The 22,970-nt window shown below is 41.1% G+C and overlaps 1 protein-coding gene across 1 annotated transcript in view; it reads right to left on the bottom strand.

Annotated features, from left to right (window-relative positions):
- Positions 1-20,899, bottom strand: part of DYNC1H1 (dynein cytoplasmic 1 heavy chain 1) — a 65,438-nt gene extending 44,539 nt beyond the window's left edge. The window contains exons 1-16 of the mRNA XM_063118066.1: positions 20,504-20,899; positions 13,846-13,933; positions 11,226-11,399; positions 10,287-10,542; positions 8,872-9,058; positions 8,458-8,729; positions 7,740-7,967; positions 5,950-7,026; positions 5,255-5,434; positions 4,089-4,238; positions 2,992-3,138; positions 2,715-2,855; positions 2,329-2,505; positions 1,589-1,699; positions 1,055-1,174; positions 489-728 (exon numbers count right to left, since the gene is read on the bottom strand). Coding sequence (XP_062974136.1) covers positions 489-728; positions 1,055-1,174; positions 1,589-1,699; positions 2,329-2,505; positions 2,715-2,855; positions 2,992-3,138; positions 4,089-4,238; positions 5,255-5,434; positions 5,950-7,026; positions 7,740-7,967; positions 8,458-8,729; positions 8,872-9,058; positions 10,287-10,542; positions 11,226-11,399; positions 13,846-13,933; positions 20,504-20,771 — 3,816 coding nt within the window. The 5' untranslated portion in view covers positions 20,772-20,899. The remainder of the gene's footprint in view (positions 1-488; positions 729-1,054; positions 1,175-1,588; positions 1,700-2,328; positions 2,506-2,714; positions 2,856-2,991; positions 3,139-4,088; positions 4,239-5,254; positions 5,435-5,949; positions 7,027-7,739; positions 7,968-8,457; positions 8,730-8,871; positions 9,059-10,286; positions 10,543-11,225; positions 11,400-13,845; positions 13,934-20,503) is intronic.
- Positions 20,900-22,970: the final 2,071 nt, after the last annotated feature.

Genomic DNA, 22,970 nt, shown 5'->3' with positions numbered 1-22,970 from the left:
GGTTACCATGATGTAAGTTGGCACTATAACTGTGTACCAAATTTCAGCATTATAGCTGTTTTGCAACTACCTTAACTACTTTAGGATACGCCTCATGTACTGATTTACAGAAAAAGAGGTAGACGTATCCTACTTTAAGGCTTTTCTATTAAGCCAGGTATCTTGGAATATATATGTATACCAAACTTCAGGTGCTTAATTGGTGTGAAGTCAGTTAATCCTCAGTATCTTTGGTGTGAGCGTGAAAGAGAGATGCCCCAAAATAAAAATGTTGTACAGGGCATTATCGTTAGGACCACTGGTCTTAAACTGGTGGGTCACGATCCACTGCTGGTTCATAGCCTGGCTTAAGTTGGACTGCAGTATCAGCACTATCACCATACAAATATGGGGCAGGAAATTAAGAGGTGGGTTCCCCAAATGCATGTTTGGGTCAAAGGTGGGTCATGGGTCTCAAAAGACTCCTAGTTTAAATGACAGAGACTTACTGTTACAGGCTTCGTTTTCTCCCAGTCTGTCAGTAAGTCTACGGTGCGGCTCTCCACGGCTCGATCCTCCTGAACAATCTTCATCTGCAGGTTTGCCACTTGTTGCTGAATGGCAGAATCCTTTCGGCGCATGATGTCATTGAAAGCACCCCATTCTCCTTCAATGTTATCGATGTACAACCAAGATGAAGGAAATTGAAATCTCTGCTTCTCGAGCAAGCGCTGGCCATTGCGGTATACCTACGAAAAGCAAAAATAAGTTAGGGTTACGCTTTTAAACTTACCAGTTAGGAGTTCAAATTGTCACCTGCTGCTGTAACGCAGAGAACCTAGTATGCACAAAATCTTAGCTGAAAGGGCATTTCAACTCGAAAAGTCACCTGGCCAGGATATGAATAGCAATGTTTTTATCTGAGATAGGCTTAAATAACATATGATCAGGTCATAATCTTACTACAAAACTTAGAAGTTGAAAATTACTGTAGAAATTAGCCACAGAAAGCCACAGAGAGCTTCGGCTATTGGGCGGTATAGAAACGCAATAAATAAATAAATAAAATAAATACCTCAACTTGTTTCTCAAATTGCTTGATTTTGCGTTTCAAGGACTGCACGTATGTGATAAATGTCACTGCATCAGATGTGCTAGCTGTATCCACTGAATGCTGCTCCAGCTCTTGCCGTGACTGTAAATAATTGAATAAAGTATTTTATAAATTTAAGTGGAAATATACAAACAGAACTTATGGTGAAGGAATCGAGTATGTTTTAGATTCACTTCTCTACAATGCAACACAGGCCTCTAAGAGCATATCGATCATACCCAATTACGGTTTGGCATAGATATGTACAGATCCTGTGAGTAATGGTGGGATGTCTGCTTGAACTGTGAACTCACAGACATCTCACTATTACTCTTAGGTTTTTTGTCCAAGATCTCTAAGCGAGTAAGCTCTGAGTATGGAACAAAGTCTTTCATCTTCTACGTGAGGTGAGAAAAGGAGTTACTAACTATGATTAGGGACAAGAGGCCATTTTCTTGCTTGGAGAACTTTATTGTGACAAATGTTTTTACAACACTACATTGAGAGCATTCTTACCTTGGAAATTTGAGAATGGAACTCAGTCATATTTTGACCCAACATCTGACCAAATTTGCTGAGTACTTCCTTATGCCAGGAGTCGTACTTCAAGTTCACCTTGGATTGTACCTACACAGTTAAGACAAAGACACATTTACTCTACACCATTCTACCTCTGTAACCAAAAGACAAAAACAAAAAACCCTTGCTTTTGTTATATACTGTAGTCACTCATCTCCCACACCTTCTACTTCTCTTGCATACGTTTAATGTATGCTTTTAATCTGTTGGTTGTTTTATTATGGTTTTAATTTTTGTGAACCGCCCAGAGAGCTTCGGCTATTGGGCGGTATAAAAATGTAATAAATAAATAAATAAATAAATAAATAATAAATGAAAGTAAAAACAAAGGCAAGACCCATGTTGTTGATCTTCTGAAATCATTGCAAAGTATTAGGCACTACCATGAGGAGTGCAGAGCCTCAGGCCTGGGGTCCCAACCTGGCCTTCCAGTCTACCCCAGATAGCCACACCCCCTTCCACAGTGATTGCTTCATGGTTTTTGTGCTATTCCCCCCACATTTCAACCTTTTAGAATGGCTCTTCTTCATTAAAATATACTGATATTTTGGGCCTGCTCCTTTGCCTTTGGCCCAACCTCTTTGCCACTGGAATATGGCACCTGAGAGCTTCTCCCAAATGGAATTCGGCCACTACGTTAACAAACCATTATGTCTATTGTGCTTCAAAATGTTTACCTTTCCATAGTCTATAACAACAGGCCCAAATTCCTTCCTGGTTTCTGCATTGTCAAAGGTTCCTCTGGCTTTCCTTATCTGAACCAAGAGTGCTTGCCACTTATTTAAATCCTCTCCGAGGCGGTTGTAGATATTTTCAGCTTGCATATCCCACAAACACTGATACTGCAGCCAGACCTACAAATTAAGCACACACAGAAAGAAACCCTAAGCAACTCATTTTAAGAATCTGGGATCTCTTTCATATCCAATTCTCACGTCTATGAACTGGCAAACTGAAAAAAATGTACTTTTAAACAAAACTTTAGCTTCCCACCTCATAATCTTAATTAAGATATTGTCACATTATAAGCCCAAAATTGCAAACAACAGAACCCTCATCTTACCTTAACGTATTGTTCAACCTCTGTTACAATCCCCATGACTGCAGAATAAGACTCTTCAAGTGCTGAAGGGCCATCTGGCATCCGTGTCAGTGCATTACGGTAGAATTTTTCCTCTTCTGACAACTCGTAGTGTACACCCACCTAGCAAAATCCAGAGTGAAATATAAGCCACATTTTGAATTTCAAAGCACTGTGTGATTTGATAAAAATTCATGAGGATTGATGTTAAGTCTGCTCAAGCACTCTTAGATTCCAAAGTATGTTTCTTTATTCTTACCTGATATCTCTGACTTTGGATTCTAGGCAGTGACAGTATTACCATCTTCCAAGCAAACAATTCTTGGAATAATTTGTATCTGCAGTCTTCAATTGGTGGATTCAAGTAGATCACCTGATTGGTTATCCGCAGTTCATGCACAACATTCTGCAGGAACATAAAGAGACAATGTTCAGCTTTGTTTTGCTAAACGAAGTCATAACAAAATGCATTAAACAATCAAAGTTGATTCATTTGGAAAGTATGGTTCTACATGATTGCGATGGTATTTATATAATAGCACAAACGCAAGTTGCACAGTTATGTATTCTCTTCCCTCAAATTCTCAAAGTCAACCTCTTTTGTGAAGACTTTGGCTTAAGCCCTTAGTCTTCATCATCAAGTGTAACCAAGCCCAAGCCCATGTAAGTAGCATTTACTCATATTCATCCTTCCCCTCCTCTGTTCTCTCTTAAAATGTCAAATTTAGATTGTAAACTCCTCGGGGACAGAGTTGTCCCTTTCATTTATGAAATACTAACCCTTAATTCTAACACCACCTATACAGAGGATGCTGTTTTTAATGCTTAGCAACAAAATCTCCAAATTCAGTCTTCATAAATAAAAGTGTATTAATTTACTTAACATAACTCACTTCATTACTGATCTTTGGTTATTTTCTCAATGCTGAGAGTGGCAGGAGCAATGAGACAGATGAGGGCACAAGGGTTAGGCACAGGAAATTAAATTGGACAAAAAATTGATGGCCACAGAGAAGGATGGGAAAGGTATGAGCACAAAACTCTTGCCCTTTGGGCCAAAGGTAGCTTAGTAGAGTCTAGGCACCCCAATTCCCTACTATTCCAAGCCTTTAAAAAAATTCCCAATGTGTAAAATTTTCTCTGTACTCACACGAACTGGAAACATTTTAATAATATTAAGATTTCTCTGGTTACCAATTTCTGTGCAAGATTACTAGACTTGTACTTGTGCGAACACAGGACAAATCTCATTTATACAGCAATGTTTCAAGAGAGCTTTTCTAGCTCTATCTGAAATTCTTCATGGGTCAATTCTAGCATGCACACTGCATGGAACCAACTGAAGACATCACGTACTTTGATCTTTGGCTCTCCGCCTGGCTTGTGACTGACTTGCGGAGCATCTGTGTCCATGTCAACTTCCGCTTTGTCGTCTGCTTGACCAAGTAGTACCTGAGTCCAGGCTCTCAGCCCAGCTTGCAGGCGAACTCCCAGTATCCTCTCAATCTAGGAAGCAAATGGTTTTAATAAAATTCAAGCCCTTCCAGAAATGCAAACTTAAATTAGGACCTACCAACAGACAACATTAAACACTCGTAGACGTAAACATTTTTGGGCAGTGTCCTGTCCAAAATTAGATTCCCCTGCAAATTGTTCCTAAGAAGAGATGGCAGATTCATATAAAATTCAGAGGTATTATTTTTAAAATATATATATATATATATATATTTCAAGAACATAACCTCTTGTCATTTCTGGCTGGTTGAAGTAGTTTTACAACTTGCTCTACTGGCAAATTCAAATGTAAGGAAACCAATACTTGTTTAGCAGTGGACTTTATATCTGGGGGAGAGATGGGTGGATCACTATACCGTGCAGTTTGGGAGGCAGAAAATGTAATGTCTTTTAAACACCTCCGAAAAACATATATCTTTAGACAAGCCTTCCCTTGACTGTAACTTATTCTGGTTTTATGTGATTTTAAAGTTTTAAATTGGATTGTCATATCATGGTTTTAGTTGTAAACTGGCCAGAGAGCCTAGGCTGTTGGGCAGTATAAATACACAATAAATAAATATAAATAAATAAATGGGCAAATTCTGCTAGTCCCTTTCTTCTAACACCATTTGATAATTATTCTTTAAGCAGTATCCATTGTCCTTTTGTTACTCTCTGAACTGAAAAGCTTATAAAAAAGCTGTTAATCTTACCAATTGGAACCTAAGCAATAAGACCTGAGCCTGAAAGTTTCCAAATACAGACAAGACCACCAATGCAATCCTATGCATGTTAACTCAGAAGTGCTACAGCCTTCAATGGAACCTACTCTTAATTTAAGTGTACAAAGCATTGTAGATTAACGCAGTATTCCAGTGACTGAAAGATGATGGGATATTTAGAGAAATGTTGACTTCAACAACCTTTTTCTCAAAATCTCTGAGATGTATGAACTAGATAGCTATATTTCTTCCTAAATGTAATATTCAAGTTATTTTCTCTTGTCAATTGTCTGCAAGGCTTACCTCCATATCTAGCTTATTAACCCAGATGGGCAAGTTGGAGTATGAATGAAGGTTCAAATCATCCACAGCTTTTTGAACTCTGTTCAAGATCTCAGAGAAGGTTTTGTGATCATACATGCAAGTTTCCAAGGATCTGACTTCCAGGTCTATTTTCTCTTCAATGATAAGCAAGTCATCCACCTAAATGGCAAATGAAAAAAGAACCTTTATATGTTAAATTTCAGTACTCCGAAATTCCTTTGAGATAAAGACAAGTCTTCATTAAAAAGCATCCAAATTGCTTCCTTTTTAACATGAAACACCCAATATTTTCTGATAAGGAATCCAGCATTTAGACAAACAAATGCATTTCTATAACCAGAGTTAAGAAGTCTCTCCCAGGGACACTAATGCACATAAACTCTGTATTTTATAAGCTGTATCACTTGGTAGTTAGATTTACAGCACATTTGGCAATTTAAATACTTATGCTACTTTGGTCTTCAGGAAAAAATGCTTACAAAACAAAAGAGTACGTATTTCAAAATCCATTGCTGTATTAGAAAAGAGTTACCCCTAAATTTGGTCTGGCAGAACACCTGCTAGCACCTTGAACACCTGTATGGAAATTGCTCTAAGTTTCTATGTCAAAACATCAACTTATCAGTAACCATCCACCTCAAAACCCAAATACTAAATACCAAAAGCAAATTAACCTTTTCTTGGAAATTGAAGACAGTCTCTGCCAGCCGCTGGACATATGGGTCAAGTTTGTAAGATTCCCACACCAGAGCAATGCCTTCCCCAATCAAAGCCTGCACTTCTTTCTTCAGACCAGCAACCAAGAGGGAAATGGTGTTCCGTTCTTCCACCTTTTCACAGGTCCGTTCGTACGTACGGACACTTTCAATCAGAGAAATGGCAAAAGGATAGAGCTGATTGGCCTGATGAGCCTTGTTGACTATCGCAAGAGGAACCCGGAACCCGAGCCACTTAAGGTTACGAACTTCTTTTGACAGTGTAATTATTTCTGGGAGGAAGTTGACCTTTAGCTTCAGGACATTTCCAGTTCGGCCTCGAACTCGAGTGCTTTCAATGGTGAAAATGCGACCAGAGACCCCAAGGTTACGTTGCTGAACCTTCCTAGCCCAATCATCAAATATTTCTTGAGTGTTGAGCTTCATACGGAAACTGTCCCCATCTTGCTTCAGTTTCTGACCTTCCACATGGTTCTCCCAACCCTTTCCAAGGACGTCTTCAACACGCTTCATGTAGGCTGTGAGCTGCCTGTCAATCTGTTTAGCCCAGATGATAGAGCCTGACACTGGAGGCAAGTCCCGAACGTGACTCATTTTGCAAGCCTGGCTTTGTGGATACTGGACTTTGAATTTGTCATGAAGCGACTCTATGTCATCTTTCACACGCTGGATTAGCTGCGTTTGGTATTCACGGATAGCGCCTCTGATATGGGGCCTGACGAACAGAGCATTGAACCGGGAGAAGATCCTGAACATTTCATTGGCATTCTTTGCCGTGCCAAGCTGGTCTCGTAGGCGAGCAGTAATGCGGGTTTCCACTCTATCAATTCTTTCGTCATATCTCTTCATTGCAGCTTCCCAGGCCTCTGTACCTTCTTTGGAAACATCCAAGCCATCTACTTCTTTAACATTCTCATAAGCAAGGTTTACTTCTTCAATTGCATTAGCATCAGCGGCATCAAACAACACTTCTGCTACTTTCATATCCTGGGGTTCAGGTACCTCTCCCTGATTTTGCTGGGCCACTGCAGTCACCTACATAAAACGATACAATCAAGCAAATCTTAGGGCAATAGTAGTAACAGCAATCACATTTTTATCTAAGAACAACATAAGAACATAAGAAGTACCATGCCGAATCAGACCAAGGGTCCATCTAGTCCAGCGCTCTGTTCACACAGTGGCTGACCAGCCATCGGCCAGGGATGAACAAGCAGGACCTGGTGCAACAGCACCCTCCCACCCATGTTCCCCAGCAACTAGTGCACACAGGCTTACAGCCTCGAACACTGGAGATAGCACACAACCATCAGGGCTAGTAGCCATTGATAGCCTTTGCTTCCAGGAATTTATCCAATCCCCTTTTAAAGCCATCCAAATTGGTGGCAAAACATACTGCTATATAGTCTCAACACTCAAGAAGGTCTTAACAACCACCTAGCACGGCCATCTAATTCACATGTTTACCTGTTTGTCATGGAGTTTTAGTGCCTTTTATAATGGCATTGCAATATTTACCCTAAAAGCCAGTAGTGGGAGCTCTCTGCTATTTAATTAAATCCTCTGGAAGAGGATTTAGAACTATTCTGCCTGAATTAAGAGATATTCAAAGAGAAAATAATTTAGGCCAAGAGAAGAATGGGTTCTTCCTTTCTTAGCTTTGACATAATATAATAGAGGCCTCTACCCAAGTTTTTAAAAAGCATCAGTCATTATCAACAGGGCAAAGGGAAGCAAAAATGTTCTACCTGAGGCCGCAGCACTCTCACAATAACTGCTCTCAGTTGCTCATGTTGGCGTCGAAACTTCCTCATTTGGTCAAGACGAGCCTGCAGCTTTCTGTGAGCAGGATTGATACGCCACACCATCTTCAGATTCTCTTCTCGCTTTCTTTTCACAATGTCTCTCAGCAAGACCTGCAGTTTCTCATATTCATCATCCCAAGTCTGGAAGACTTCAAAGCATGCAACCATGACCTGAAAGAAAGATGTTCCATCATAAACTCTCAGTACATTATACGTATATCCACTAAAGATGTGATTTTAGAAGATCCATCTCTGAACTTTACAGAGGGAGAGGAAGAGATTGGCAAATTAGCTGTTATGGAGCAGCAAACGTTATGCCACATTGTACTGGGCAATGTCTTCTGGGTCATGACCAACTTCACCCCTACCCCTATTTTGAAACTCCAGGCAGCAATCTGAAACAACTGTGTTTTTAAAACAACTGTTAGGTAGCATCACCACACATCTCAGCCTTATCATCAAAAGCGGCTCCTCTATTTCCAGCGCTAAGACTTTGGAGAGCTAGGAGGAGTTCCGTGTGGCTTCTGGGATACAGCTAGCATTATTTTATTTTATAATTATTTTAAATTATTTTCAGGCTGCCTTTTAAGGGTAAAACATCCGTTCCTGATATTTAGCTTAACAATCTACCGCACACCATTTGTATATAAACAAGACTTACCTTCTCAAATTCTTCATAGGCTACGTGCATCAGTTTTCGTGTCCCCAATACCTTGAGTAGCTGGGAGCTCAAGTCTCTTGAAATGGCCTCGACTAGGCGCAGGGCCCTTTGAATAGGGTATTTCGTATTTCTGATTTTTCTCAGGTGAGTGAATATTGCAACCAATGCCTGTCTTATTTTATCCAGTTCAGTAGCAGACAACAAGTCATTCAGAGGGAAATCTTTCATCAATGGATTATAGTCATTTACTGTCTCCAACGCCTGTTTTAGACCTGGGTAGTACAACAGAAAGTTGGTTTCACTTATCAACTTGCAAAAGAGACATTGATAACTTGCAATAAATTTACATTAACATGACCCAAGAACAAGAGTTCTGAGAAAACCTGTTCCTGGGCAGCTTCTCTAAGTTCTTACCTGTATCTGTATCAAAGCTGACAGTCGCATGAAAGCGTTTCCCATGTTTCAAAATGTCTAAAGTTAAGAGGACTTCAGGGCTTTCACGCTTCTCCTGAATACGGTAAAGAGCACGTTCCAAATTCAGCCAGAAGCTGATTTCTTGCAATGCAGTGCCTGAAGCAGGGTCTCGATCTAGCTTGGTCACCTTGAAAATATTAAGGAAGAGCTTAATGATGCATCTGTTCAAAATATGCTGGAGTCAAAGCACCTTAAAGCATAACCGTATGTGGTCAGATTAACACAGTACCTGCTGAATCCTCATCAAACTACTACAGTAAGTTTTGAAAAGCTGCCTGGCTATGTAAACAGGCTTCCAACACTAAGGACACAATCCTATAGATGTTTAGACAGAACAAAGTCCGACAACTCCCAGCTTTCCCCACCCAGTATGGCTGACGAGGGAATGTGGAAGTTATAGGACTTTATTCTGTTTGAACATGCATAGGATTGCACCCTAAGTCTACAATCCTAAGCATACTTAGTAGAGATTAAGTCCCATCTCTGAGTAAGCATGCATAGGCAGTGTGTAAGACTAATTGGTTCTATACACATTATTTCACATGTTCCGAGACATTTATTTACATGCTTTCTCCCTATGGATAGTCTTTACACAATTTGTCTATCACGGAGCCCTTGTGTTTGCTCAGGAATCCCTTTGTGTTGCAGAGGATTCTAGAGTGCACTCTTGGTTTATGCAGAACACCAATCACACCTTTTAGGGGTTTGATAGTTCCCAATACAAATACCCTCCTGTGGCTGCACATTACAGCAGAGATGGTTAAACAGTGGTTTTCAGGAAATCTCATCTTCCGTTACCTATCTTCTCCTTAAGAAATCCAAAGTAAAATTTCTGGGGTTCCTCAGATATCCAGGAACAAATTTTGAAATTCTCTACTCTATAAAATACATTCACCAACTCCTGATGAATTAACTCAAAGTTGATGCCAGGTTTACAAAACTGCAGTGGGCCTGAAAGTATTTTACTGCCATACATACAAAAATATTGGAAGGATACAGAAAAATGTAGTGCAGGGGTGGGGAGTCTTCCAGGTGTTGGAAGACTGCAATTCCCATCAGCCCAAGTCAACATAGCCAGTGGTGAAGGATGATGGGAGTTGCAATTCAACAAAATTTGGAAAGCCACATGTTTACCATCCTTGAACATGTAATTCCTAATATGAACATATAATGTTCCTAAGTATGAACATGTAATTCTTAATACACTCCAGATAGATTACATACTGAAAGTTTCAGCTTCACTTTAAGAAAATACAACTGGCAAGGAATTAGTGCACTAAGAAGGGAAAAAAAAGCTCCTCTGAAGATAACATTGGTTTATCTAATACAGTATTACGTTTCTTTTCCTAATTTACCTTTTGAATTTCTCTAATCCACCGGTTAACTCCAGACTGCAACTGGTTGAGAAAAGTTGGATCTTCAACTTTATCACCAAAGTCAGTAACCTTTGGCTTTTCTCCCCGTTCATAGCACTGCTTGGCAACATTAGTAATAATTGGATGAATTGGCAAGCTAATCTCTGGTATTTCAATGTTCTGCTGCAGATGCAGAAGTCCCATTTCGAGTTCTGCAATTTTTTTCTCAACTGAGGGAGCCATTTTATCACCATCCCTGAGAGGACAAAGAAGCAAGTCAAATAAAAATTCAAAAACAAAGTCACTTACAATAAATGTGGCATGCAATCTGGGCTGTTCTCTTTACCCAAAGACAACATAAGGTGTTACCAAGTTTCAAAGTTTTTTTTTTTTTTAAGTTAGTACATAAACTTGATAAAAGGGCTGGGATTCAAAAGGCAACCCAATGTGCTTCTTTTACGCACAGTTTCAAAGGCTTCTCTCAACAATGACAGCCTGTGTAGCGTAGTGGTTAGAGTGTTGGACTGGGACTTGGGAGATCCGGTTTCTAATCCCCGCTTAGCCATGAAGCCCACTGGGTGACTTTGGGCCAGGCACTAACTCTCAGCCTGACCTACCTCACAGGGTTGTTGTGAGGATAAAATGGAGAGGAGGGGGTTAATGTATGAGCTCCTTGAAAGAAAAGCAGGATATAAATGGAACAAATAAATAAATAAAACCCCAATAAAATAGGGACATTTTGGAGCAGCCTTAAATACAGCATGAGAGGCTCTAATGGGCAAAAAAACGTGGGGAAGCCCTGATTCACACAAACATGTGAAAAGAGCTCTTAGGATCCTGACCATCGTGTGCTTTCCCCATAGCTTTCCATCTCTCCTTTCCCTACACATCCTTTATTACTTCATAATAGCTAGAATTTGTAAAAATTATAGTAATTACCTGTCTGCTTTGCCAGATTCTCTGATGTAGGACTTAAAGAAGGGAGCAACAGCATTGCTAATGAAGGAATGCAAAGTTTCATATGGAGAGTCTTCACTGAGGGTGAGAACTCTAAGCTGTGAGGACACAGGCTTGTCTGCGTCAATTATTGGTGCTCGTTTAATGAATGCCAAGCTGTAGAGCAAAGAAACATTAGTAATCGCCAAGTCAATTTAATTTGAGAACATACATGTTTCAGGTTCAAATGATATTTATAGATTAACGGATGCCTTATACAGTTTTAAAAGAAAAATCCACCACTCTTCTAAATCTTAAGCTGTTTCGAGGTTTTAATAAAGCTTTAAAAAATTTAGCATTTATAAAACGTAAAAATAAAATCGAAGAGTCAAGCTTCAGTGATTAGGTTTATGCTCTTCTATGTGGGGACAATCTTGCTTACACATATTACCTGACCTGTATACAGAAAGTAGATACAAGAGAGTCCCTCAGAGGCTAAGGAAGTGTGATTCATCCTGTTTCAGGGCACAGAGTGAGTTTGCACCAGTTCTTTTCTGGGAGGAGGAGAGAAAAACTATCTCTTCTTGTCCCCTCTCCATCCTGAACTTATTCTCTGCTGCTCTTTACTCCACAAATGAAACTGCTGATCATCTGGTTTGGCTCTGTATCAAATGGCTGGCTAAAGCCCTCCCTCCATGCGGATCTACTCATTGAGTCTTGCTCAACAACAGATTGGCTAAGAGTGCCCTTTCCAGCTGACAGATCAGATGTTGCCATGGTGCATGTTTAGACATTTCATGGGACATCCTGGGGAGGCAAGCCCCTTTTTATTAATGAAGGGTGTATCCTAATTACTTTTAACTTTTTTTAAAGAGACTTCTAGCTTATGGTCCTCCATTCTGGAGTACACTGGGAGTTATCTTCACGGCACCAGGCTGGCACTACTGTGCCACCAAACCCTGCTCTATCCCTGGTGCGCAGTGGCAGCAACTTGTTCTAATGAGGGGAGGCAGCGCAGGGTTTCCGGCGGCCATTAGGCTCGCTGGGCCTGCCGCCTCCCCCAATTTCCAACGACCAATAGGAGGTCACCTTCTGCCTGGGAATGACTGAAGCCAGACCGGCGGAAGAGATGGGCTGGAAAAATTGGGGGAAGTCCCTGACTTTTCAGCTACACATCTTCGCCTCGGGATGGCTTCAAATCTGCATCTGCGTCATCTAACTGGCACAGTACGGATTCAGACGCACCCTGGGGAAAAGACGACGTCAAGGCAGGCTCTAGATTTTCTCTGGCATCACCTACAAGCTACATGAAGTGCTGTCCAGGTGGTGCTGATTCTTCAGTGAGGGCATGTCATTTTAACTGCAAATTCAGGCTCTTCATATGGATGTTACATTAATGTTGTTACTAGTACTAGGTAAAGGAACAGAAGCTTCTTGACGAGACAGAGCCAAAGTGAAAGACCACAACACCTGGCCAGTTGTACAATTACAGATGTTGAAGACAGCTGCTCAGTCTCTATCTTGATTTTCTGTATCCATCATGTTCTTGGGCCATAACTTAGGCAATATGCAAGAAGAGCAAAAGACTAGCCCTTATATGCCCCATTATTTCTATCCCTTAGTATCCCCCATGTAATCTGCTAGAATCTATTTCCTTCTTATATGTTCCATATTATGTCACAGCAATGCCACAAAAATCAAGAGGACAGATAGTTTGCAAAATCGGGTTAATTTAGTTATATGGTAATCCATAGCCTTTGAAAGAGGGAAGCCTGCCATAAAAGTGAATACTATTACTATAAGAATATGTATTTAAGTTTCCATACTTAAAATACAGAAATGTGTCTGTGTTTTAAAATATGCAATGAAACAGAAAGACAAAAGATATAAAATACTAGAGGGATTGATATATTCAAAACTGAACTTTACTCAATTTTGTTTATTTAGTCATGAGTCAGCAATCTGGAAGCCCACATCAAAACCAGTCTTTCGCCTTGCTTACTGTATAGCTACTTCATGTCTGTCACATGCTTTATGTCACAAGTACGGAAATACCGACTTTGTAATTCAAACACTGATTAAATATATAAGAGACACATTGAATGCAAAAGACACTACCATCATATTGATCAGAACACTACAGAATCAGCTCTCAATTCGGGTCCAGGTTATTTGAAAGAACGTATTCTCCCTTATGAGCCTGCCCGTGCTTTGAGATCTTCTGGAGAGACCCTTCTTTCAGTCCCACCTTCTTCACAGGCACGTTTGGTGGGAACATGGGAGAGGGCCTTCTCGGTGGCTGCTCCGGTGCTCTGGAACTCTCTTCCCGGGGAAGCTAGGCTGGCTCCCTCCTTGATGGGCTTTCGGAAGCAGGTTAAAACTTTTTGTTCCAGCAGGCCTTTGGAGAATAGTCTGGTCCTCCATCTATGTTAATGTCTTATAATTTTGTTGTGTATTTTAAATGTTTATTGTTTTGTTCCCCCCCCCCCCATGTATATTTAAAACTTTGTAAGGCTGCCTTGAGGCCCAGCATTGGACAAAAGGCGGGATACAAATAAATATAAATATAATAATAATAATTCTTAAAATTGTCATAAAAGAAACTGCAACTGATTTGACTCACCTGTTTGACTTTATGCCATAATGAATGTCAGTACTTATACCATAGGAAATGCATTCTTTTTCTTCCTCTCCTTCATCACCAACATCCTCTGCAAAGAATTAGGAGATCTTACTAGCATCAGTTTTAAGTATCCATCCAATACCTACTCTTGGTGAGATGTCTGTTATTAGTAAGTGCTGATACCTTATGACCGCTGAACTAAGTTTTCAGAGTCTTGATAGTTCCACCAAAAGGCAGTATAAAACGACTAAAAATAAGAATACACCAAGAAATGGAAATAAGTCTGTTGTAGTTGGACAAAATTAACTGGCATTTGTCCTTCCACCACTATATTACCCAAATGTCCAAAACTGCTTTCAAGGAGTTTTAAAAATCTTAATTTTTGACCCCCTCACAATTTTAAGTATGTTTATTCAGAATATTCAATGAGGCATACTCCCAAGTAGTATACGGGATTGCAGCCTTGTCCAACATGCATTCCCAGAAATAAATGACCATGAGCATGTCTACTATTTTATACAAACGCCTTACTTTCCCTGGTCTTTATTTTGACTTCTGAACACAAAACAGATCCTACCAGAGATTCTCAAATATAAGAGACTAGCTGACAAGGCCTGCAAAGTCTAGTTTTTAATACCAAAAGATTCAGTGCAAATAACATTTATTTAAAACCAATTAGAGTTTCCTTAAGCTGTTTTGAGTTTCATTTAAAAGTATATAGGAAAAGAACAGTGTAAGACAAAAATGAAGAGCATTGTTAACTTGATTATCAATTCAGAGGATGATGTCATTGCTTTAGCAGCCAACACTACAGCAATGAAACCACTGCAATGCAGCACCGCAATGCTTCCACCTAAGAGGCACGCCCAAATGGGAAAACAGAAAGAGAAAGTGCATGACATACAAAAATACATCTCTGCAGGAAAGAAATCTGCTTTAATAAAGGGCATTTCGGATATTTCCAGTAATACTGCGAGCTTTGTTTGATACAGCAAGATAATAAGTTACACATTAAATTTCATTGTAAAAGCTAAACTACTTTCTGCCAAGAAGAGTCAGGTCTTTGTGCTTTGAATAAACAACTAATTCCAGAAAACGCACAAAAATTATTATGAAAAGCTATCTTGACACTTCTGGGGTCATGATCCTTCTTCAAGGAAAGACATGCTGCAGCAATGACCGCTAAAATTCAGGCCTCTGCAGGCATGTATCCTTTTGCCCAAATCTTAATCAGAAGCATCAGGATTCCTCTCTTTCATAAGATACACCTTCTGGAAATTACTTTTCTCTAAAGTGCTAAGATGTTACCCTCTGTTACTTCTGTTTTATACGTCAAAGTCTCTCTAATATTTTAAATTTGCTTCATCAATAGTACAAATAAAAGATTTTAGCTTTGTTATCTTTTAGGATAACTCATATTCAGGTATAGTAATCAAATCATGAAATCATGGCTCAAACTCTGTACAATGCCACTACATTTTCAGTGAAGTGTTTTAGGGAATACTATTTAGATTTACCAGACTAATTAGATACTTGCACCTGGCATGTTATTTGTTTACAGTCCATTAGCTACACTTTCAAAGGCTAATTTAAATAAGAACTAAATTAAAGGAGACTAACAATGCAATCGTATACATGTATACTCAGAAATAAGTCCCCTTGTTTTCAATGGTGTTTAGTCCCAATTAAGTGTGTATATGATTGCAGCCTAAGAAAGTAGAATTAATCAGTAATTTGACATACAAGAATGGATTGTGGTATTTACTTCATCCACTTTTGTACTAAAGTTCTTGTTCTTTCAAAAAGCCACCACTTCCAACATTTAAAGGTTTTATGGCAGTAACAGAATCTATTGCCTCTAATTACAATAGTAGAGGACATACACAAACCTTATAAGGACATAGTCCGGCTTAAATTTCACGGATAAAACCCACACATACTTCAGTAGAGCATTAGAATGATCTTATAGTTTTATTAAGCTTTAAAATTCTGGGCACACAGAAGCACTTGGAGTTATACACAGAAATGAATTCAGTATACCAATAAGCCCTTGTTTAAACCTACAAGGTTTCCAGAGCCAAATGGCAGTGATGTAATGAATCAGCACTTAAAAACTAGGAAGCACCATTTTGAGCATGGCACCAATAAGACTTATAGGGCTCATCGCCTATATTTAAAACTGCATTAGCATTTATTACACTGTCTGCACCAGAAGCTGATCACTTCAAACACGTCAAGAACAATTTAAGAAACTTTCCATGTTTATACAGTATGTAGAGCATTAAAGCTATTCCAGGACTATGATTTAGGCCTAATCTACACCAAGCAGGATATTGCACTACAAAGGCTGTATGAAAGCGGTATATAAAAGGCAGGAGCCACACTACTGCTTTGTAGCGGTATTGAAGTGTACTGACAACTGTTGGGGCTCATTGACATATACCATATATTATTATTATTATTATTATTATTATTATTATTATTATTTATTTATTTATATAGCACCATCAATATACATAGTGCTTTCATACCACTATATCCTGCTTGGTTTGGCTCCTGCCTTTTATATACCCCTTTCATAGTGCAATATCCTGCTTCATGTAGATTAAGCCTTAGTCAGTCTGTGTTTATCTTGGTTTTAAAAAGCTCATAAACCACAGAGACATTGTGCTAGGCCTAGAATACTTATTGTTATTCATGAACCTTATGAAAATACCTAGGCTCTCCAGTTATATTGTGCCTAAATCAAACATTTTACTTTTAATGGCTACATTTACATTGCATTAAGATGTACAGAAATTAGCTTGTTCATCTAAGATCCAAAACTCAGCAAGCACCTCAGGTTGCCTTTCTAGGGTGATGCTTGAGAATAGAGCAAGTCTTGCCACAGGTTTATGTCTGGAAAATGGGAAGGGCCTCCTGGAGAGGAATTAACAATGCTTGGAAGTGAGCACAGCGTGCGTGCCAATAGCAAATTCTTGCAGGAAATCAGAGTCACATTTAGGAGAAAATAATATGTGCCTACAGCGTAAGAATCTACCCAGTAGATAAATGAGGCAACAGTGCAAAATACCTACCAACATTCGTACCTATCAACCTCTAACATTTTGTTGCATAACACATACATAAACTTTAATATTTTGTCCTATAACACATACAGAAACTATTCCTTATTATACTGCATGTGATACGCTGTTGACCACAGTAATTTCATCTGTATCCCATACAAAACATGCTTTCATATGCCAGTTTGAGTTACAGTAATATGGTGGGGTGCTGACTAGCATTTCATCTTAGGATCATTCTGTATGCATTATAAAATGCCAAGTTTTAATAAAGATGCAAAAAAACAGCTGTTTGTTCACATACTAAAAACCAGGAATTGCTGAATTCATTATGAAAATATATGTGAGCAATATGATCAGAACGTACTGTGCAAAATTTTCATATGCAAGATTTTATGTACTAACTAGATCAGTGGGTTTCCAACAATTCAGAAGAACCCAAGGCTTCCTTGAAGGGGTTCATCAATGACAAAAGTCAATAATGGCAGGGATATCTACTATAAAACAGTTTACTCAGCAAGAATCATTGCGCCCTTACTATACGCCATTACAGGAGACTGTTGGATGTGTTCTAGGTCACACTCTGTTCCATTGGGACAACAGGACTGCCGAGAATGGAGCATGACTTAGTGTAGATATTAGAATTTCCCTCAGCATGTTTTGCAGCATTCTGCCTGGTTCCTTAGCAGACTAGCCAACACGCAAACAGGTCTTTGAATACTGAAAACCCGAGAACTACTAAATAGACTAAAAGCTATTTGTATCTAACTATAAAAAAGATATTCCAAGCTGGCTGCTAAGTTTATCTGGTTGTCATGCAACAGCAGCAGCAAATATTTGCATACTATTCGCAGGAAATCAAAGTGCAGATAAGGAGAGCATGGCAATTGTACAGATAATGAGGGAACTGCACTGGCTGCCTATTTGCTACTGGGCCAGGTTTAAGGTTCTTGTACTTGTGTACAAAACCCTAAACAACTTGGGACCAGGATACCTGAGAGAGCGCCTTCTCCCTTACCAACCTGCCCGGTCACTGAGGTCATCTGAGGGCCTGCTCCTGGTGGTTCCACATAGATCCATCCTCCGATTGGAATCCACCAGGGGAAGAGCCTTCAGCGTAGTGGCGCCCCTCCTGTGGAATTCCCTGCCTCTGGAGGTCAGGCAGGCGCCAACCTTGTACTCCTTTTGGTGCCTCCTGAAAACATCTTTATTCCAAGAAGCCTTTCTTTAACATGCAGCCTTGGATTTGTTTGTGCTTCTTTTAAATTTTGTTTTAACTGTTTTATTCTGTTTTTATTTTCATTTTACCTTGTACACTCTGAAGTAGGGCAAGATAAACTAGATCATCACCATCTTTCATTCACAATGCACTTTCCGCAAGATCTAGTTCTTGACAAGGTGAAGCTGGGTTAGAAAATTCACTGCATTGCTCCTTCTCTCATACAGACAAGCTAAACTACCCTGTAACTTTGAAAAATGTTCTTTGGCCCTCTAATTGAGGAGGTGCTTTCAGTTGAGGCTTTCTCTGTATAACCACACTGCCTCAATCACATAATTTTAGAAGGGCTCCAAAGTTTGCCGTTTTCTATGAGTGGGTCTCCCATGTTCCCCACCGCTTCTTCAGTCTTCTTTCTTTCCAGCAAAAAAAAATTAGGGAAGAAACAATGGAATAGCTGCACAATGCCTTTTGATTGGGTAGTGCTAGGAGCCCTCTGTATCGAAGCACCCTTGGTTGTTAACTTTTGGGGTTTGCTTCTGCTTGCACCTTTAACATCTGCTTGACAAGAGAAGACCACTGTATTTATCTTCATGCCAGGAAAAGCTTCAACTGCTAATTCTGATAGGTTGTCAAAGGCACAAAAGCAAACCAGATCGTTGTTTCCCTGGCCACTTGGCAACCTTATTCTCACCTCCACAGGCACAACCCTAGGCACTTTTACACAAGCCTGGATTACACCCAGGTGTGCAGAGCATGTCGTCAGTTAAACTTTAACTATTGACTCAATGATCAAACACACGGGTTACATGTAGAAGGTCCCAGATACAATTCTTGACATTTCCACTTTAGAAAAGGACAGGTGATGATAGGAAAAACCTCTCTCTGCCTATTACCTTGGAGAAATGCTGCCAGTCAGAACAACAGAGAGGCTTGTGGCACCTTAAATTTATTATGGCTTACACGGCATAATAAAAGAAGAACGAGCAACAGAAAATATGGGGCGCTAATACAATGATGACATCACATGGAAACCCTGTAATAACACAGGCAACAGACCATGTTTACACAATAAAAGGCTTGTGCAGAAAAACCCTAGAATTAATTTCATCAGATGGATGCAGACGTAGCCTACGTTGGCAGGTATGTTATTGATTTTTTTGTATTTGTTTTTATTGCATATGTTGTCCTAAGAGCTTGGGCTACATGATGACTCATATAATAGTAATATGGATAAGAACACAAGCTTGGAGTGGGGCAGGGAAATAGCAAAAATAGCAACTGGGGTTAGATGCCAAAGGCAGTCAGAGCAGACAATACTAGAGTAGAAATAATCTGCCCCAGGAAAAGGCTATGAATACTATGAATTCAAACTCCACACAGGCAGGTATTGGTCACTTAACTAATATAGGTTGCAAACCTATGTATGTTTAGATGGGGAAAAAGTCCTGCAACTCCAAGCATGGCTGACTGGGGAATGTTGGGAGTTGTATGGCTTTTTATCCTATCTAAACATGCATAGGATTGTGCACTTTTCTACAGAGGCCTCAGCATCAATCTGAGTTACCACACTGAGCAATAAAAAAAAAAGGCCACCCCAGCCTTTCTGGACCTGATGCTCTCCAGAGGTGTTGGAAAACAACTTCGTGCTGGCTGGGGATACTGGGAGTTGAAGTCTGGAGGGCATCAGATCAGGGAAAACTCACTCACGGCAGACATGTGAGTTGAATCCAGTGTTAGCCCTACTGAAAGTAGATCCATCATAGATTTGAGTTTCGGATGGGGTTTTACTTAAATTCCATTCATTTAATTGGGCCTGCTCTAAGTAGGTCTAACATTGGATTCAACTCCATTTGTTCCAAACGGACGCCGATCTTGTGTGAGGGTAGAGAGACGGGTATGTGTGCATAACGTTAGTCCTACTTAGAGTAGAAACACTCTAATGAGCGGGGCTGAAGGTAAATGAACACTGGATGCCGCCCTCAGTCCCCCTTCGCGCTCTGTGGGTTTGTGTGCGTGTGTGATGGCGGCCCCGGCGGAAGGACCCCGGAGGCCATCGGGTTCTGTCAGGATATTGCAGACAAAGCCGCAACGAGCACCGCCGCCATTTTGACAGCCGCCTCCTCCTCCTCCTCCAGCGGCCACACCCCTCCCCGTTCTCCTTCTTCTCCCCCCCTCCCGGCTCCTCCCTTGTTTGTCTCAAGCCGCGACCGGAGCGCCGAGCGAGGCCCGGCCATTCCCACCCACCCTTCCTTCCTTCCTCCTTCCTTCCTTCCTTCCATTTTTGCCACACTGCCTCGGGAGCGAAAGCGCTCAACCCCCGAGCAGCCCCAGCTGCCTACTAGGCTGGGGCTGCCGGGCGCGGCGGGTAACTCACCCTTAAGGGTGGAGCGCTCGACCAGCACGGCGTGGACTTGCGGGTCCGAGAGAAACTTGCGCATCTGCTCCACGGCGCCTTTCTCCTCCAGCGCCGCCTCGAGCGCGGCCGGGGCCTCCCCGCCATCCTCCAGCAGCAGCGGCACCAGTTTGCGCAGGTGCTTCTGCAGCACCGACACGTCCGCCACATTCTGCACCGCCGAGCCGGTCACTTCCAGCCCGCCGTCCTCCCCGCCTCCACCTCCTCCTCCTCCTCCTGGATCGGACATGGCTGGTGCGATTCCCCCGCGGCCAAACCCAGCAGAGATAGTCGCAGCTTGGCCCGGCCTTCCTGACCGCGGAGTTCTGTGACTTAGCACTGAGTCCGCCGCGCCCGCTTCGCCGTTCTTTAACCACTGCCTGCCACTGACAGCCCCACCCCGGAGAATCCTGGGAAATGTAGTCGGGAATCAGCCCAGCTGACGACAGCCCCGGTCTGAGAGACTATAAATCCCAACGTGCATCTATCTCATAGCTGCCTAAAAGGCGACCCAAGAGGGCTATGGGAATTGTTATGATTGGATGTTACATCCTTTTGTTACAAATGTAAAATTCAATTAATTTTTTTTAAAAAGGAATTGTAGTTCAAGTCCTAAAACCCTCACGCTGCAATTTTAAACACTGTTTTCGTTTGTTGTTGGTGTGCTGCTGCTGCTGTTAGTGTGCCTCCTCTTTGATTTCATTTTCATTTCATTTATTATATTTCTATACCACCCCACAGTCGAAGTTCTCTGGGCAGTTCACAAAGATTAAAAACCATTAAAATACGTTATACAAAGTGCAAAATCATTTACACACACACAAAAATATAAACACAGAGACAACATATATCTAAAACCAATTGTTAAACAATCAACCAATTTCCAACAGCTGAGCAACACCAAATCAGAGCACAATTTCCAGAGGGGTAGCTTTGATAAGCATTTTGTAGCAAAAGTAACAGAGACTCTTGTGGCACCCAAAAGATTAACAAATTTAATTTTGGCTAAAGTTTTCATGGAATATACGTATCTAGTTTTAAGGTGCCAGTGTCACGAGACTCTAGCGCTAAGGCAGGAAAGAGCTGGGTTCAAAATCCCGCTCAGCCATCAAACTTTCTGGGTGACCAGTGGAGGCTGGTGGCTCCGATGTCAGTGGGGTGGTGAATCTGCTCCGGATTACTGTCAGAACAGGTGCACAGCACCTTGGATAGCTTTTTAGAGTTCTGACTGAAACTCTGAGGGGATTCACCATCCCACTGAGCTCGGAGCTACGAGTCTCAGCTACGGGTGTTCCTGGGTCATTCACCATCTTTCAGCCTGATTTGCCTCAGAAGATTGTTATGAGGAGAAAACGGAGGAGAGAAGGGGAAATCATGTTTGCCGCCTTGAGTTCCTTGCGTACTACTGAGTTGAGGACACATCCCTATTTATCGTTGCCTACAACTCCCAGCATTCCCCAGCCAACCATCCATAGGCTTGTACCCTTGGGCTGCAAATTAATTCCCACTTATCTAGGAGTAAGCTCCATTAAGCTCAATGGGAACTATAGACAGGGCCGGTGCTACCATAGAGGCCACTCAGGCGGCTGCCTAGAGCGCCAAGCTAAGAGGGGCGCCGGGCACAGCACAGCACTCAGGCGCGTTGGCTGTGAGCTGGCCTGAGGATTCAGCTGGGCCTGGGTGGGCCAGATGGCACCCCGCACCTGCCCAGCCGAAGCGAAGCCAGGGACGCTGGGGATCCGGTGGGGCAGCTCCACGGTCGGACTTCTGGAACGCGCTCAGAAGAGAGAGAATGTATGGGTGAATGGGGTGCAGGGGGTCTTTGAGTGAATGCATGTGTTCATGCGTGTGTTTGTTTGGAGTGAGTGATGCTGAGTGTGTGTGTGTGTGTGTGCGAGTTGGGGGGATGATTTGGAGGTGGTATTCCTATTAAATAATGCATTTTAGACCCATAGACGCTCCTTTCCAATTTGTTTGCTATAATTGGCATGACATATTTCTTGCACTTTAAAATAAATTTAGCAGTTTCAAGTTTTGTGCTTCTTATTTTTTCCAGGAAACACATGTTCTTAAAAATCAAAGTTGGCATTTTGGGTGTGTGTGTGTGAAAGTAGCTCACCTTGCCTAGTGTGCAAAATAGTCTGGCACCGGCCCTGACTATAGACATGGATTGAAATTCGAATTGCACTGTAAATTAAATTAAAAACCGACAGAATCATGTTAGTATTGCATATTGTCCTGTTCAGAACACAAAATTATCCTCTCACCATGTAAGTCGGGGATAATAATGATGATGATGAACATTTTAATTTTTGTGTGAGCACCCCTTAGAAAACTGCTTACAAGAAAACAACAACACGTCTTCTATAATAAAAGGCGGGGAGATAGATAAATAGAGCAAGTATCCCCATGGAATTCTATGGGACTTCCAAGTAGCAAATATGAACTG

This window comes from Elgaria multicarinata, chromosome 2, assembly GCF_023053635.1.
Source record: "Elgaria multicarinata webbii isolate HBS135686 ecotype San Diego chromosome 2, rElgMul1.1.pri, whole genome shotgun sequence".
NCBI lineage: Eukaryota > Metazoa > Chordata > Lepidosauria > Squamata > Anguidae > Elgaria > Elgaria multicarinata.
The sequence above is the reverse complement of the archived record's forward strand: the minus strand, read 5'-3'. Positions and strand labels throughout refer to the sequence as shown.